Genomic DNA, 16,174 nt, shown 5'->3' with positions numbered 1-16,174 from the left:
AATTATGCATGCATTAACTGTTTAATAAAGGTAATATTGTTAAACATATTTAGTCAGTTTAAAGAATTTATGTGTTAGGGTAGCAGCCTTAAAACGTACATAAAGTAAATATATAAATAGTTGTAAAATTAGGCTATTTCCGGCTGGTTTGGTTAAATATTCAAGGAAATTAAAATGTTAATAAAAAAATATATTCTCAATACGTAATGCTTCATGCTGTTTATTATGCAAATTCAATGTAATATATCATCCAAAGGACACATATGACCTGGGGCGAACACTGAACCTGAAACTTGTGCTGTTCATATTTCTCAATAACCTTCTTCAGAAGAGGTCCGCCCTGTATATAACACACATGACACTGGTCCACTCCTTTGGAGGCTTGCTGCTTAGGGGACTTCCTACAAATGCTTAATGTGTTGTTTGAATCATCTCTTTAACATACGCTAAGTAACAATTAACATTAACAAACATTTAGAGATTTTTAACTTGTGTGATCAATTTTTCTTGTGACAATATGATGTTACTTTTGACATATAATCATTTGGGCTTCATGGCATGCAATGAATATAAGTAAATTACAGTATAAATGCAAAACATCACAATAAAAAAGGGTATACTGCATATAAAATATGACATTTAGAAATGGTTAACAATTTGATTGTTACATTATATTTTTGTATTCACTTTTTTAAAGTTCTTAAAGATGCAATTACATTTTCACATTGAGCCAATTGTTAGCTATTTCTGGCAAATGTTAATAATGTGGCCAGATGAATGCGGTGAGAAGAGAATGCGCTGTTGTCTGTGTTGATGACGTCAGAGCTCCATCTCCTTTCATCTGTGCTCTTTAACAGAAGACAGAAAGACATGAGAACCGGACATTTGTGGGCAGTCCAACTTTGATTATAAACACACTGAAATATATATGGCCTATACATCATTCATGTCAAGTACATAATCCTGCAACATTCTCATAACTCTTTTGTTTCATTTACCCATGCCACACACACACACACACACACACACACACACACACACACACACACACACACACACACACACACACACACACACACACAGTATATATAACAGTTATGAACAGTATATATATATATTTTTTTTTTATTCTCATTCTCGATCATTATCATATTTAAATATTTTCTCATTACTATAATACAGTATTGAGAGTAATCCTATGTGGATACAAATATGATTCATTTAATTTTAAAATCACCATCAATTAAAGGTAGTATAAAAACTATTTTGCACTTGGTTTTGTAAGACTGGAAAACTGGAAGACCATTTGAACTCCCTCCCTCATCCCTCCCACTTGTGGTGAGATCTCCCAAACTCACACAAGAATCTAAATGGTTTAATGTGAATGATTATCATCGAGTTTTATACATGTTTGGTATTATTAGAAATGTCTCAGTGCGACTGGTACAAATGTCTCATTCCCAAAGATGTAAACTAAAAGGTAATAAGTTCTGAAGAGTTTAGAAATATCTTCCACACTGGAGGGTGTGTCTTTGAGTTAACACCTTCTGACCATTTGTATGAATGCAAATGTCTCACTGTTAGCAAATGGTTAATTGCAGGTAAATTTCCACTGTGAGCGATGTTGAGATTTGAAACGAGGTCTGGGTATATAATGAAATGCAGTGAGAGCTCGGGGCTCTTTTCTGTATCCAGATCAGCCCGTGAGGTCGAGAGCCGAGTCTCTCGGCCTCACGTATTTCTTGTCGGGTAAATATTTTTCCTCTTTGTTCTAGAGCATTTGATGTTTTGCATTTGATTATCTTTGAATTGATTATGAAATTGTAATGATACATTTACCTGACATATTAAATTGTGTTTTTTAATTATTCTAATTGACTTTGACATTATTTTCATTCAAGAGTTTAAAAGAATAGTAAAACATTCGCTCACATTTAATGATGCACAGATATCATTAAAGCCTTTTCATTTATGGAGTCAGATGAAATAACGAGTAAATACATATGACAAAATGTATTGGATTTAACCAAAAATACTTTGCCGTGAGAAAAGACTTGTAACACGCAGAGCCCTTCCGGGCTGATCGGTTGCCGGACTTTGGGCCGATCGAGCGCGACTTACAGTTTCATATACTTTTACTTTTTAAAAATGTACTTAAATATATGCATATATGTACGTATATATAGATTTATTTTTGTATATATATTTGCTTTAATTAGCTTCTTAAATGTTTCAAGTGAAGTAACAATATATCTGTCGTATCTGAAAATGTATTAACTAAGATGCACATCTGGATTCTCAAGAGTGCAAGTGTCATATTTTATTGTCACCAACTGTACAGCAATAAATCTTTCTGAGATGTCCACGTTGACATGATATGTTTTTTCTTATGGTGGACACAAAGGCCTCCAGTTTCAAGTGCCCAGGGTAAATCTGTCCCATGAGGCTGTGCATCTGTGTGTGTGTTTACTAGTGATGACAGTAAATGTAAACGTTCAGTCATAATTAATGTGCGATCACTCACAATAGGGCTCTAGTCCACACTCCTCCGGCCTCGATAGATCACTGCAGATACACAGAAAGAGCAGTTATGTAGCACTGAGTGACAAGGAACATGCTTAGGAGAGCTTGCGTATATTAAAAAAATTATATATATATTATGTTAATAAATAATATTAAGATTTTATAAAAATATATGGTTCTAGATAGGTTTCAATGAGAATACACACCCAATCCCACGGTGTTTCCAAAGCAGGATACTGAAAGACAAGGAAACATGGAAATCAGTCGATATACATGTAGACTCTAGCTTTCATTTTCCTGATGTGAAGTGGCTTCCTGTAGCTCAAGCACTAGCAAAGTCAAGGTCATGGGTTCGAGCACCGGTAAAATGTGTTCCTTGAATGCAATATATAATTCCTTGAGTCGCTTTGGATAAAAGCGCCTGCCCATGCATAAACGTAATTTATACAAAAAATATGTTTAACTATATTTATGCAGTTTAATAATTTAAACTATATGTCATTATGCAGTATTAAAATATTATTTTTCATTTACAACGATTTTCTAGGTCTTTGGAAATACAACCAACATCTTTTTGTACCTGAGTAGAGTTTTCTGGGGCAGAACGTGACCTTCGAACCCTCCTGTGTTAAGGGAGCGACCACGACGGTGTACACTTCTCCACACATGATGTTGGAGACGTCACATGCGGTAGCCCCTTGTGTCGTGCTGCAGGTGTAGTTGGAGCTGGTACCGTACAGGTCGGCTGTGTAGTTGTACAGGCCGGGAGAAGAGCGCCAGTACACACGCAGAGTGTTGTTCGCCATGCGGTAGAGTTTCACGCTGGATGGACAACACGCACCTGAGAGAGGTCATAGATAAAGAAAATCAGATAACTGCATAAATCATTCATAAAAGCATTATTTAATGGTTCACTCAAAAATAACGATTCTGTCATTATTTACTCACCAAGATTGTTCAGAATAACTTGAGGGTGAGTAAATGATGACAGAATGTAATGGCGGATTTTTGTAAGAATTGGATTTACAATTGATTAACATTTGTTGTGTTTACCATGGTACTTTTTGTATATGGCATACTACTGTATATGCACACTACTGTCTTGTTTTTTTATGTATTTTTGTTGCGTTTCCTGAATAAGGCCCATATTCATTTATCTAGTAATTTATTTTCAGACATTAGATTTATTTTTAGACATTTTTGATTTATTAGGAAAACCTGACTTTAAATTTAGTTTTTTTTATTATTATTCATTTTAATTTTTACTTTCTTATGTAAAGTGCATTGAGAAGTCTGGCCTTCCTGCAATGTCTTATAATGCTTTTATATATTTTTTATGTTTTTCTTCATTTTTGGTTATTTATTTTATATTTTAATCCTTGTTAACTTTATTCTCATGCTTGTATTTTATGGGTCTTTTTTATTAAATTTTATTATACCCTCTATTGCTTCTTTTTTCTGTAAAGAAGCATTTAATAAACTATATAAATAAACTTTTCAAGACAAGGTTTATAAATATAAATCAGTAAAAAAAGGGCACCAGGTTGAATCGAAAGCTCCTGCAAGAGTTAATGACCATTAACCAGTCATGTAGTTTTCTCATGATGACAGATATAACAAATGCACTCAACTCACTTGAGGAGAAACCATGGTATCTGCACTCTGTTTTATGTCCAGTAATGCTGAAGGCTTCCAGCGACACATTGTAGCTTGTGCCACATGTGATGCATCCCAACAGGCAGTGGGTGTCCATGGTGTGACATTTGGCATGACCTCTGGGGGACGTCAAAGACGTGACATAGGACTGCGCCCCTGTGGCAGGCGACCAAGTGATGTTCGTCATGGACTGAGTCACCTGTTCAACAGTCAGAGTTTCTGGACAACAGGGTCCTGGAAAGAGAGAGAGAGAGAGTACATATTTATATTGCTTCACCATTTTCAACTATAAACATCTGTCACCAGATGTTTTCCATCTTCATTACTGCACCTGTTTCCAGGGGAATGGAGTAGCTGGGAAGACTCTGTCCTGCTGCAGTGGTGGCGTAGGCGCTGACCTCATATACGGATCCACAGGACACGCTGATGTAACAGGAAGTGCCGCTGGAAGAGCAAGTGAGTGAGTCGGTGTGACCCATGGCGATCACGCTGTAGTTGGCCTGAGTGTTTTTAGCAGTCCAGAACACCTCCACTGTGGAAGTGTTCACCTGAGTCACATTGAGGATCACAGGGGCACAGGGAGCTGAAAGACAAATAAGCAGCATTTCATAAAAATGGATTACATGTAACAGGGATGGTATCACATATTATGGTGGTACTTTGAAATATACCATGTTACTGAAATTAATGTGCTATTTTATAAGGCTTAGCATGGTTTGGTTGCACATTATCTGTCAGAGCTTTTAATTTCATTACATGATTTTTTTTTCTAGGAAAGCCTTTAACTTGAATTTATTTATATTTATTGTTTATAATTTTTTTAATTATTCTTTATTATATTTAATTTCATATCTAGTTTTGTCCTTTTGTTTTCTAATTTAAAGTGCCTAATAATAAAGCTAATATATAAAAAAATATTATTAATATTTATAAAAATAATAAAAAGTTATTAATATAACATGGTATTTTTGAAAGTACACCGAGTACCGCGTGAACACAATAATTATTATATTAAATAAGAAAAAACAATAATAATGATTATCATTATTATTTTATATACATGGTTTAAAATATACCATTGTACTGCTATAGCAAATGTACAACAAAACAAAGGTATTACCAAGGTACTTTTTCATATATGGCATTGTGCACACTAGTATCTTTTTTTTCCCCTTATGTTAAGTGCATTGAGAATTTACCTTTATCCTTAATATTTATATAAATGTCAAAAATAATAATAATAATAAAGATTATTATTACAACATGGTATTTTGGAAATATTTTGAGTAACATGTAAATACAATGATGAGTATTATACCATTGTATTTTTGGAAATACTTTGAGTAGAATTAGTAGAATTATTACAATAATTCATATAATAATAATATTTTTTATTATTAGTAGTAGTAGTATTGTATTTACATACAAAAATACCATGGTACTACTATGTATAAATGTACAACAAAACATGGTATTACCATGGTAATGTTTTGTACTGTATGTGGCATACACCACACTAGTATCTTGTGGCCTCACGTGCATTTGTGTGTGTGTGTGTGTGTACCTGTCCGGCGTTTATGTGCACTACAGGTGTTGTTGCATCCTTGTATGTCACTGCAGGGCCGCACCACCACGCTGTACAGACTGTCGCAGGTGAGATCAGAGAGCGCGCACACAGGAGCCGTGTCGTTGCAGTGGATCCATTCGCTTCCGTCTGCAGCGATCGTCTCGTATAACTCAGCTCCTCGAACTGCTGACCACGAGATCTCTAAGGTTTCTGTGGAGATCAGTGACACGGACACATCCTCTGGACAGCACGGGACTGAGGACAGAGAGAGAGAGAAGTTTCTCATATTTGATTTTATTTGTATAGCAAACTTTTTCATAAAATTTAAATATTAGTGTGTGTACTGTATGTCTTATGACTTTTATATCTCTATTATACATAATATGTAAGTTTGGGGTCGGTAAGATTTTTTTATGTTTTTGAAAGAAGTCTCTTATGCTCACCAAGGCTGAATTAATTTGATAAAAAAATACAGACAAATCAGTCAAATTGTGAAATATTATTACAATTTAATATACTGTAACTGTTTTCTATTTCAATATATTTAAAAATGTAATTTATTCTTATGACAGCAAAGATTAATTTTCAGCACTCCAGTCTTCAGTGTCACATGATCCTTCAGAAATCATTCTAATATGCTGATTTGATGTCCAAGAAACATATTATATTGTAATCATCAATATTGAAAACAGCTGTGCTGCTTAATATTTTTGTGGAAACGGTGATACTTTTTTTAAGCATTCACTGATGAATAGAAAGTTCAAAACAGCATTAATTTGAAATAGAAATCTTTTGTAACATTTTTAATGTATTTACTGTCACTTTTGATCAATTTAATGCAGAATAAAAGTTTTTTTTATACCTTGCTGAAAAAAGTATCAATTTCTTTAGAAAAAAACTTGCTGACCTTAAACTTTTAAATGGTATATATATATATATATATATATATATATATATATATATATATATATATATATATATATATATATATATATATATATAACAATGTAAATCTGTCTGTGTAAAGTACAAACTTGTAGTATAGTTGACTATTTGTCCTGGTGGACTGGAGCCGGCCTGGTTGTAGGCGAATACGGTCGAGAGGTACGTGTATCCGCACTTGCACTGGAAGTAGCAGGCCCTGCCGGTGGTGTTGCAGTTTTCCTCTAAGCCATCATCGCTCTTCACGTAGGCGATGTAGTAATTCACCCACGGAACCTCAGACCATATGACGGAGCAGTTCCCTGTGGTCACCTCTTCAATCCAGACCGAGTTAGGAGTACATGGGACTGAAAATGATTCAAAGAAGATGACAACCAACTACACAACTCTTTATTAATGTGTATGTGTGGTTTTTCATGTGTGCTTTCATGTGTGAGTAAAATATACAGGTCAGAAGGTCCTCTGGGTTTGAAGGGTCACTGGTCCCGGCCTGGTTGGATGCTACGAGGGTGATGGTGTGGTTTTGGCTGCAGTTGAGAGGACTGATTATGCAGTAGAGGTCTGAGGAGCTGCAGTTCTGGCCTGTGGAGCTCATAGCAGTGTATGTGTCGGCACCACGGACTGACTCCCAATACACCGCCAGATCGAGAGAGCGACCTGGCGTCAACTCAACCTGCACATCTCCTGGGACAGAAGGACCTGCAGAGAGTGGAACAGAGAAAAAAGAGTTGTGAATTTAATGTTTGATTCCTCATTTTATTAACTTTACAGAGCTTATCTGGTACATAGAGTCAGACAAAACACTTTGGTTAAAGGGACACTCTTCACACAAAAATGAAAATTCACACTCATACTATCCCAGATAAAATAAAATAAATGGCTTAAAAAGTTGACGCTTCAAAAACTACGCAAAACGAAAAAGGCGGTAATCTATACGAACCCATTTGATGAATAAATGTCTTCTGAAGTGAAACAATAGGTTAGTGTGAGACAAATACTAATATTTTAACCTTTTCCTGCTATAAACCATCACTTCTGGCCAACTGGCAAGCGGTATTTCATGAGTTTGCGCTTGACGTAAACTACAATGTTGTAGAGCGTGAGAAGTGATGATTACGATGCAATGCAAAGGAAAAAATATAAGTTTAAAAAGTTTAAAATATTAGTATTTTTCTCACACATACTAATTGTTTTGCTTCAGAAGACTGATTCATGAACTGGGTTCTTATGGATTAATGCCGTTTTTGTTATGTGTGTTTTTGAAGCGTCAGCTTTGAGAAATCCATACACTTGCATTATATGAATTCACAGAGATGGATTATTTTTCTAAAAATCTTCGTTTTTCCCTTTAAAAACTAAATAGGATGCTATTAATGCTGCAGTTTTGTCATCTGCCGCGTTAAATGCTCAAGCTCTTTTAAGCAGGATTCTGATTGGCTTCCAATATTTTTATCATTTATCAGATGGAAAAAAAAATCCTCTATGCAGTTATAGTTGCCATTGTGGTATGTGCTATTTTTTTTTTTAGATGATTTTTAAAACTGTCTTTATCATTATTTTATCGTCCTTGGTGTGAACAGGCCTTAAGTCCTGCTTCTTTCAATTAAAAGAGCCAAGCGGCTTATTAGCAATATACCCTGTTCAAAAGTCCTTACGTGTGATTTGGCTGATGGTGATGTCGTCTCCTTGGTTACCATCAGTATCCCAGGCATTGCCCTTGATGGAGTAGGTGGTGCCAGGCTGAAGGTCACTGAAGGTCATGTTGGTCTCAGACGTGTTGCGTCTGACCCGCGTGTCGGAACCCTCCATGATCATGACCAAGGTGTATAACACTGCATTGTTCACTGGATTCCAGTTTATCACAATGGTGTCACTGCTGGGGGAGCTGGAATGCAGATCTGGGGCCACCACCACTGCAGAGGGAGAAAAAGAAATCAATATTTTTAACAGCTGGACCGAAGGAATGGAAACAGTCTGAGAGCATCAGCGCAGGAAGACTAAACAGCTACTGCCTCTGGTGGTGAGTTTCAATCATTACAGCTGAAAAAATGACCCAAATAATACACTCAATTATGAACCATTAGTCAAATTAGTTTATTGATATGTTTATTGATATGTGCCAATGATAATCTTTTTTGATAACATATATTATTAGATTTAAAATGAGTATAGAAAAAATGTCTGATAGAGACAGATATGTGATGTTGAGATGGAAATAACCTTCAGTGTGTCTGTAAGGAGAAATGGGATAGAGAGAAGTTTCTGTTGTTATATGTGAAACTTTATGAAATCGGTCCTTCTTATGTTACGTCAAGCCGTTCCTTGGGGAGAGGCAACAGCCTAGTTCTCATGGTTTATCTTTTCATACAGTTTTGGGTATAAATCTAAAGATGCAGTTACTGTGAACAGTTGGTAGAAGCCAGAGGAACCAACTCTGCACAATAGCTGGAGTAAACAATACTGTGTTATTGTACTGGTTTTAAATTCCAACTCATTGTCGACCAAACCGGGAGTAGGGCTCAGTTTTCATGCTTTTCTACGATGCGTGATCTTTAGTAAATGAGCTTTAAATGAAAATGTCTGGTCTGGTTTAATGGTTTTAGAGGGGTTTTGGGCTGGTTGTTTGTGATAAAGAGTCAGTTGCTTCTCCATCCCTCAGAACCGTGTCATTATGGTTCTTCAGATCATGCATATATTGTAATTGTTCATGTGGAGTTATACTGTTTCATTTCCTGTGGTTATAGGAGTGGGCCTAACCTCTAGGGATGTGCACACCCTGGTTGGTGGGAGATGCTAATTTTAACTAATTTGGGAAATACCAGTTGTGCAAATGACAATATTTGTTTTTCTCTTGCCTGTATGTTGTATTTATTGATTGAACTATCATTGAGGGAACTTGCTGAAATGTATAGAGAGACAAGAGTTAGTTTTACAGAAAATGGTATGTTCCAATTAACTACAGACGGGAAAATTGTGCATTTAAGTGTTCAGAAGTGAGGCAGGAGGAACAGAGAGTGGTTTGGGGCTTAATGCAAAGGTTGTTAATGCTATTGAGCATGAGAAACTTCAGTCTCCAACAGTTAGTGAGAGAAGTTGGTGCTAGTTTTAGTACCTGTTTTTGTAACCTTTGTTTTTATTTTTGCTCTTATCCACTGTTGTATGGACCTTTTGCACTTCCTTGCCTTTAAAGTATTAAACTTCTTTTGGAACGACCTTTAAACGGATGCCTGGTGTCAGTGGCGTCATGCCCATTCAAAGTGTTTTAGAGGGGGCACGTGCCCCCTCAGATTTTTCCTCCCTGATAATTTTTTTGTCACAACTTTATTCCATAATTACCAGAGCCTATAACGACTCAAATGTATTCTCCTGGATGTGTAATAAATCGGTTAGCATCAGCCCGCCCCTTTTTCCAAATATGGTGTCTGTCAGTCTGTATACATCAAATCTAGAGCGCTACGCGCGTAGAATCTTTACAGTGTATGTTCAAGCAACTCACACTCACTCGTCTCACACCTTGAGCTGGCAATGTTTTACAGATGGTCTGTAAGTGGTAAGTGGGTAAAGCAACAAATCAGCATTGAATTAGTTATCGGATGATATTAAAAGGTTGTGGGATTATTTGTGGTTGACCTGGAAATTTTAACTTGATCAAAAAATTATGGATTTGATATTAGCTAGTAAACTAGTTGGCTAACGTTACTGCCTGCCATAAAAAGCCAATAAGCCATAGTAGGTTAAATATACAAGTTACAAGTTACTAGCTTTTCTGTTAGCTCATAAATTACTCTTTACAAGTTCCTTATTTAAAATATATTAATGAGCAGTGTAACTACAGTATTTCAATGATTTTACTAAATTAATGTTACATATTACATTTGATTTGATTACTTTTTTACATTTCTGTCAAATATTAACCAATTTCAAATAAACGGGGTAGTGTTAACCTTATTCAGCACTGAAATCTGTCAAACTTCTTTCAAAGTCCTTCATCACATATTAATATTAAAATAACTTAATTTCAGAGCACCACAAAGTCAGACCTCAACACCTTTATGTACCTTTAATGTAAGATCGTTCTTAGGTCACATACCAATTTAAAATCATAACATAAAAAAGGCAATGGTACTGTTTTTAAAATCATGTGTAGTAGGCCTAAGTGTACAGTAAGTGTGTGTGTGTAAACATGCTTTAATGAAGTAGACTTCAAAAGCTTTTGAATTTGAGCTTACAGTTCTTTCATCAACCTGTCTTTTACTTAAAATTACAAAATAGATACTTTAACTTAGTCCTCAGATAGAGGAGGGTTGCTGCTAGCTCCGTTAAGGTATTTCTGTCCCTCCCAAACTGCATTGAAATGGTATGTTTAGCAGCCAGAATTTAAAAATGTTCAGGGGGAGAAACTCCCTGACCCCTCCTAACATGATCCATATCACCCGTCAGAAAACAATTGCAACGTCTCAGATTGTGCCCCCCCAGAATTTTGGCTTGCATGACGCCCCTGCCTGATGTGATTCTTGTGACCGCTCGGGTCTCTATCACATTGTTTCAGCTGGTCAGTTTGGAGACCAGCTGGCTGGCCATATAAATCTGTTTAAAGGTGCAGTTTGTGACTTTTAGCGACATCTAGCGGTTCGGTTGCGAGTTTACACTAAGGGCTCAGCCCACCGCTCACCCCTCCCTTTCAAAGAAGCTACGGTGGCTAAAACAGGACAAACATCGTCGTCTGAGACGGCAGAGAATAGCCAGAGTAAACCAAGTTTCTGTACCACAGTCTAGAGTCCTGCGCGGGACTGTTTTCTTCATCCCGCTCCCGCCCGCGCCCGCCGAATTTCTGACCATTACCGCCCGCTCCCGCAACGTATGTGTTACACTCCCGCCCGCTCCCGCAATATGTATGTCCACTCCCGCCCGCTCCCGCAAAACTCGGAGAATTTATTCCCGCACAATAATAGAGATGCACTGACTTTGTGTCTTCTCCCGTCCCGCAGGAAAAAAACGCGTATTTGTATTGCTATTATTAAAGAGATTCATGGGTTTGTTGGTTTCGTTTCCCTGGCCTGCATGTATTCTGATGCACTGATCAGGAAGATGAATAGTAAATGTCAGACTTGCCTTGCTCAGGTTTTGTGCTGTAAATACCCAGTTTGAGGTTCTTTTCCACATCATTGACATCTCCATCATGTCGTTAGGCAACCTCCCGATCCCGCAGGGTTTTTTTTTGCCCGCCCATTCCCGCCCGCAGCAAAGTTCAAACCGCCCGCTCCCGCGAGATTTGCGTTGAGTCCCGCGGGACCCGGCGGGACTCAATCCCAATGCAGCCCTCTACCACAGTCCATTATAAACCACATCATGGATAAAGTTTATAAAGCCATAGTCAGGTGAGGATCAAGGGTCTTAATACGTAATATAATAATAGTAATTAGTTGATTGTCTCACGAACGTAACCAGCACATTTCTCCCCACATAGCAAACCCATAATACAGCGAGGGAGAAGAACCACATGAAACTATGCAACTATATATTTTTTCTAACAGGGTAGTAAAAGTTTAGCTGGCAAATATGAGCTGTTACTGTGGATGAGCTGGTTAAAGCGTTAAGCCTTGTTTATACTGGACGCGTCCGCATGAGCCCAAAGGTGCGAGGGGCAAAAATAACGTGATTGTAACAGCGCGCGCGCCTCCGCATCCCCTAGACACCATTTACTACACACAATAGGCTTTTTTCTCTGATTTTGGAAACTCAATCGACTTAAAATGCTTCCAAGATCGACGGGTTGGTGAATCCTGTAACTGTTTTACGGTCAATGACAAGAGTACTAATCAGCTGTCTCACGAACGTAACCAGCACATTTATCCCCACATAGCAAAGCCATAACACAGCGAGGGAGAAGAATTAAGTTACATGAAACAATCCAACTACATATTTTACACCACTGACAAGGGAAAAGTCATTACTCACGGTGTTTATGGCTAACTTCTAGCTTTCTGCGGCTTCTCTTTCAAGGTAGTGACGAAACGCGCTCTGTAACGATGTTTGTTCGCTTTCGGCTACGGTAGAAACATGACGTCACAATATGTCGACCTTCATAGAAGGGGATTCCGCGCCTATGTAGATATAAATGCGTCATTCTAAGGTAATAAAAACATTAGGGTTTATTAAGTAAGTTCTTTATACACAACTGAACACATAGTTATGGATGTCATATTGCATTTCTGTTAATAGATACTCAAAATTTTTACACATTGCACCTTTAAACACTAGTTTCCTCAGGTTTAAAGACCGCCTAAACCATCTAAACACAAGCCAACCACCTTAGACTGGTTAAAACTGTTTTGTTTCTGCCAAAAAACAACAGGGATGTTAGCCCTTTTTTAAGTATAAAATAGCCAATATATTAATCAAAGGCATTTTTAAATCATGCAGACGATGTTTTAATTAAAGTCTGGAGCTTACCTGTCTTAGAGTTCATGGATAGAGAAGGCTGACTTCTTCCCCCAGTGTTGACGGACATCACGCTGAGGGTGTATTGGGTATAAGGCAGCAGATTGATCACTGTCCCGGGGGAAGTTGCCACCTGGGTTTCAGAGAAGAACCCATCCTCGTTCTCTGCCCGGATGATGTAGCTGGTGGCACCAATCACTAGACCGAACTCCACTGTGATGCTGTCACTGTGTTTGGAGTAAGCCTGCTCTATAAAGGGAACCTCAGGAGCTGATGGGACACAATACAAAAAAACATAAAAATAATATATATAGAGCTATTGCTATACATTTCTAGAAATAAATTTTGTTAATTTCATAATGATAGTAGAAACAACACTGTTATTATAATTATTTGTAAAACATTTTCGGAGGTAACTTATCACAATATTTTGCAGCTTAAAGTGCTTTATGAATAAATGGAATAAACAAAGAAAAACAACAAAATTATAAGTAAATTGTGAAGTACCCTTCATGAAGATAGAGGCTTTACATTTGGTTCCCACAATCGTGAATATTGTTACATCCTTTATATAAATAAATAAATATTCAAGACTGTATTCAACGTGCTAATGTATGTAGAACTTAATTTGTCTTAAATTATGCAATTATTAAATAAAATAAATAAATTTTATAAATATTAAAACATAATATTCGGCATTCAAATTGTTGATTTTAATATTTTTTAAAAATGAAAAATGTATCTAATAAAATAAATACTTAGTTTATTATTATTTTAAAAGATCAATTAAAAAGTCACCTGTCTTAAATATCAGACCACAAAAAACAAAACAAAACAAAACTCACCAGGCACTGATGCTAAAGCCTTTTTGCATCGGAGTCAAGATTGAATTTTTCATTTGTGATTTATCAAGGTATAGGCTAGCTCTTGTCCAACTGCACAAACTTGCAGAAGTCAGAGGTCACCTCACCTGTAGTCTCCTCCGTTTCAGCGCTGCTGAGCACGTTCACCGCGTTGTCCATGGCTTCGACCCGCATCCTGTACACAGTGTTCGGGGACAAAGAGTTAACGGAGCCCATCACCGTGCTGCCGCTGAACTGCGCAAACACCGACGGCTCTGGGGAGTTTTTCGGCGTGGCGGTGATTTTGTACGAGCTCGCGCCGGAATGTCCGCTCCAGCGCACCGTCATGCTTTTAGAGGTGACGGTGAACACGGATAACGTGATGTCTGCACAAAGACATACAGTAAAGATATCATAACCATAATACTGTTTTAAAAAATTCATTATTGCTACAAGATGAAAACACAACCTGTCGCCTTTTCAATTTTGAAAAGGAGAATTTAATATTTTGAGATTTGACATGTTGACAGTTCTGTGGTTAACTTATCCATTACTATTATTGTGTATTAACATTGTGTGTGCAATTTTATAAAAATATCCAGTTCCTCAAATATTGAAGATCTCCTACCATTTTGTGCTGTGCATATCTGTAAATTAAGAGCAGAAATACAACAAATCATTTTTAAAATATATAAAACATGTTAGAAAGCATCCACTCTTCCTTGCTTATTTCAGGGGCAACTATTACTCTGTCATATGGTATTATGTACCATTAGTGGCCAAGGAAGCTTATTTGAGCATCACTCAGCGCAGATTTTAGATCCAAAGCTATTTATTTCCCTATCCAGCATGAAAACATGCCAGAATTATAATAATGAGGACTATTGTTCTATGCAATACAAATAACCTGTCTTTAAAATATATAATTATGTATTAAGAATCCCAATGTGCTTTTAATGTGCTATGTTGCTTCCACCAAGCATAGGCACAATTAAACCATAACTTATTGTATCCTATGTATAAAGATAGTAGAATTTTTATTCTTACCTGTGGCACGATGATAATCAATAAGATGATGTTAGAAAGATGTAAATATTTCGACTCCATGCCTCAAATTTAGTTCTGCTCAGCTGCCTTTAGGGCACAGTCTCTTCTCCTGATTTGACTATTTCTGCAGGGTAATGGCTGTGGCTTAAGTTCTGTTTTTTTTCTTGTTTTTTTCCCCTATAACCGTCCAACAGGTATTTTATTGTTCTGGGAGTAGTGAGTACACGTTTGCCCCCTCCCTCTGTCAGGGAGAGAGAGAGGACCTATCAGCGCTGGAGGACAACACACACAGTGCATCAATACACTTGAGGATAGACACAAAGATGCACTCTGCCTGGTGATCAGCATTGCTTGTTCTATTGTTATCAAATACACAAAACATTAAATGTCCTATATTAAATGTTAACTCGGAAAAGATAATACTTAAGAAAAAAATAGTATCAATTATGTTAATCCCTATTATGAACTGATAAAGTAGGTTACCAATCTAAAAAGAGGCATTTAACATTTTACATAGGCCTACTTATATGACAACTCTGAGCGGTGCCCTTTCATAGCTCAGGTTATGTTTTGTTTTAGTACTTTGTCTCAGATGTTGTTGTACTTAAAATTGTTTTAGTAGCCTATAGGAGAAATAGAGCTATAAATGAATATATTGGATCATTTGATCTTAGAAGAACTTCAGAGCTATGAAAAATATTTGAGTTAATATTGAGACCCCCTAACTGCCCTAACTGGTGTGTGTGTGTGTGTGTGTGTGTGTGTGTGTGTGTGTGTGTGTGTGTGTGTGTGTGTGTGTGTGTGTGTGTGTGTGTGTGTGTGTGTGTGTGTGTGTGTGTGTGTGTGTGTGTGTGTGTGTGTGTGTGTGTGTGTGTGTGTGTGTGTGTGTGTGTGTGTGTGTGTGCTGGAGGAACATGTGAGAAGAAGCAGGAGATCTAAGCTAACAAACATAGATTATTGTGAGACTCAGATGAAATGTTTATGTGTAATATCAGTTTCACAAGATTCATGTAGCTGAATGACCAGAGGAAATATAAAAGCCATAAATCTGTGGTTGATTTGTGTCAGTGTAACATGACATGCTGTTGTATATATCTTACAGGGAGCTTAATTTTCCTTTCTAGGGGATATATGGGAATTTGAAAACCAAAGCAGA

At 37.0% G+C, this 16,174-nt stretch overlaps 1 protein-coding gene across 1 annotated transcript; it reads right to left on the bottom strand.

Moving 5' to 3' along the window:
- Nucleotides 1–204: 204 nt before the first annotated feature.
- Nucleotides 205–15,331, bottom strand: fndc7a (fibronectin type III domain containing 7a). The gene is made up of 14 exons (XM_077221970.1): nucleotides 15,019–15,331; nucleotides 14,600–14,618; nucleotides 14,100–14,357; nucleotides 13,142–13,399; nucleotides 8,344–8,601; nucleotides 7,136–7,387; nucleotides 6,781–7,035; nucleotides 5,744–6,001; nucleotides 4,511–4,762; nucleotides 4,159–4,413; nucleotides 3,104–3,364; nucleotides 2,730–2,759; nucleotides 2,525–2,565; nucleotides 205–848 (listed from the first exon to the last, which is right to left on the bottom strand). The coding sequence occupies exons 1-13, from the start codon at nucleotides 15,076–15,078 to the stop codon at nucleotides 2,534–2,536; spliced, it is 2,448 nt and encodes an 815-aa protein (XP_077078085.1). The 5' UTR covers nucleotides 15,079–15,331; the 3' UTR covers nucleotides 205–848; nucleotides 2,525–2,533.
- Nucleotides 15,332–16,174: the final 843 nt, after the last annotated feature.

The sequence above is a fragment of the Siphateles boraxobius genome, unplaced genomic scaffold, assembly GCF_051911475.1.
Source record: "Siphateles boraxobius isolate OS27281-9 unplaced genomic scaffold, OSU_SipBor_1 86, whole genome shotgun sequence".
NCBI lineage: Eukaryota > Metazoa > Chordata > Actinopteri > Cypriniformes > Leuciscidae > Siphateles > Siphateles boraxobius.
Note: the sequence above shows the minus strand (reverse complement) of the source record. Positions and strands in the feature narration are given on the sequence as shown.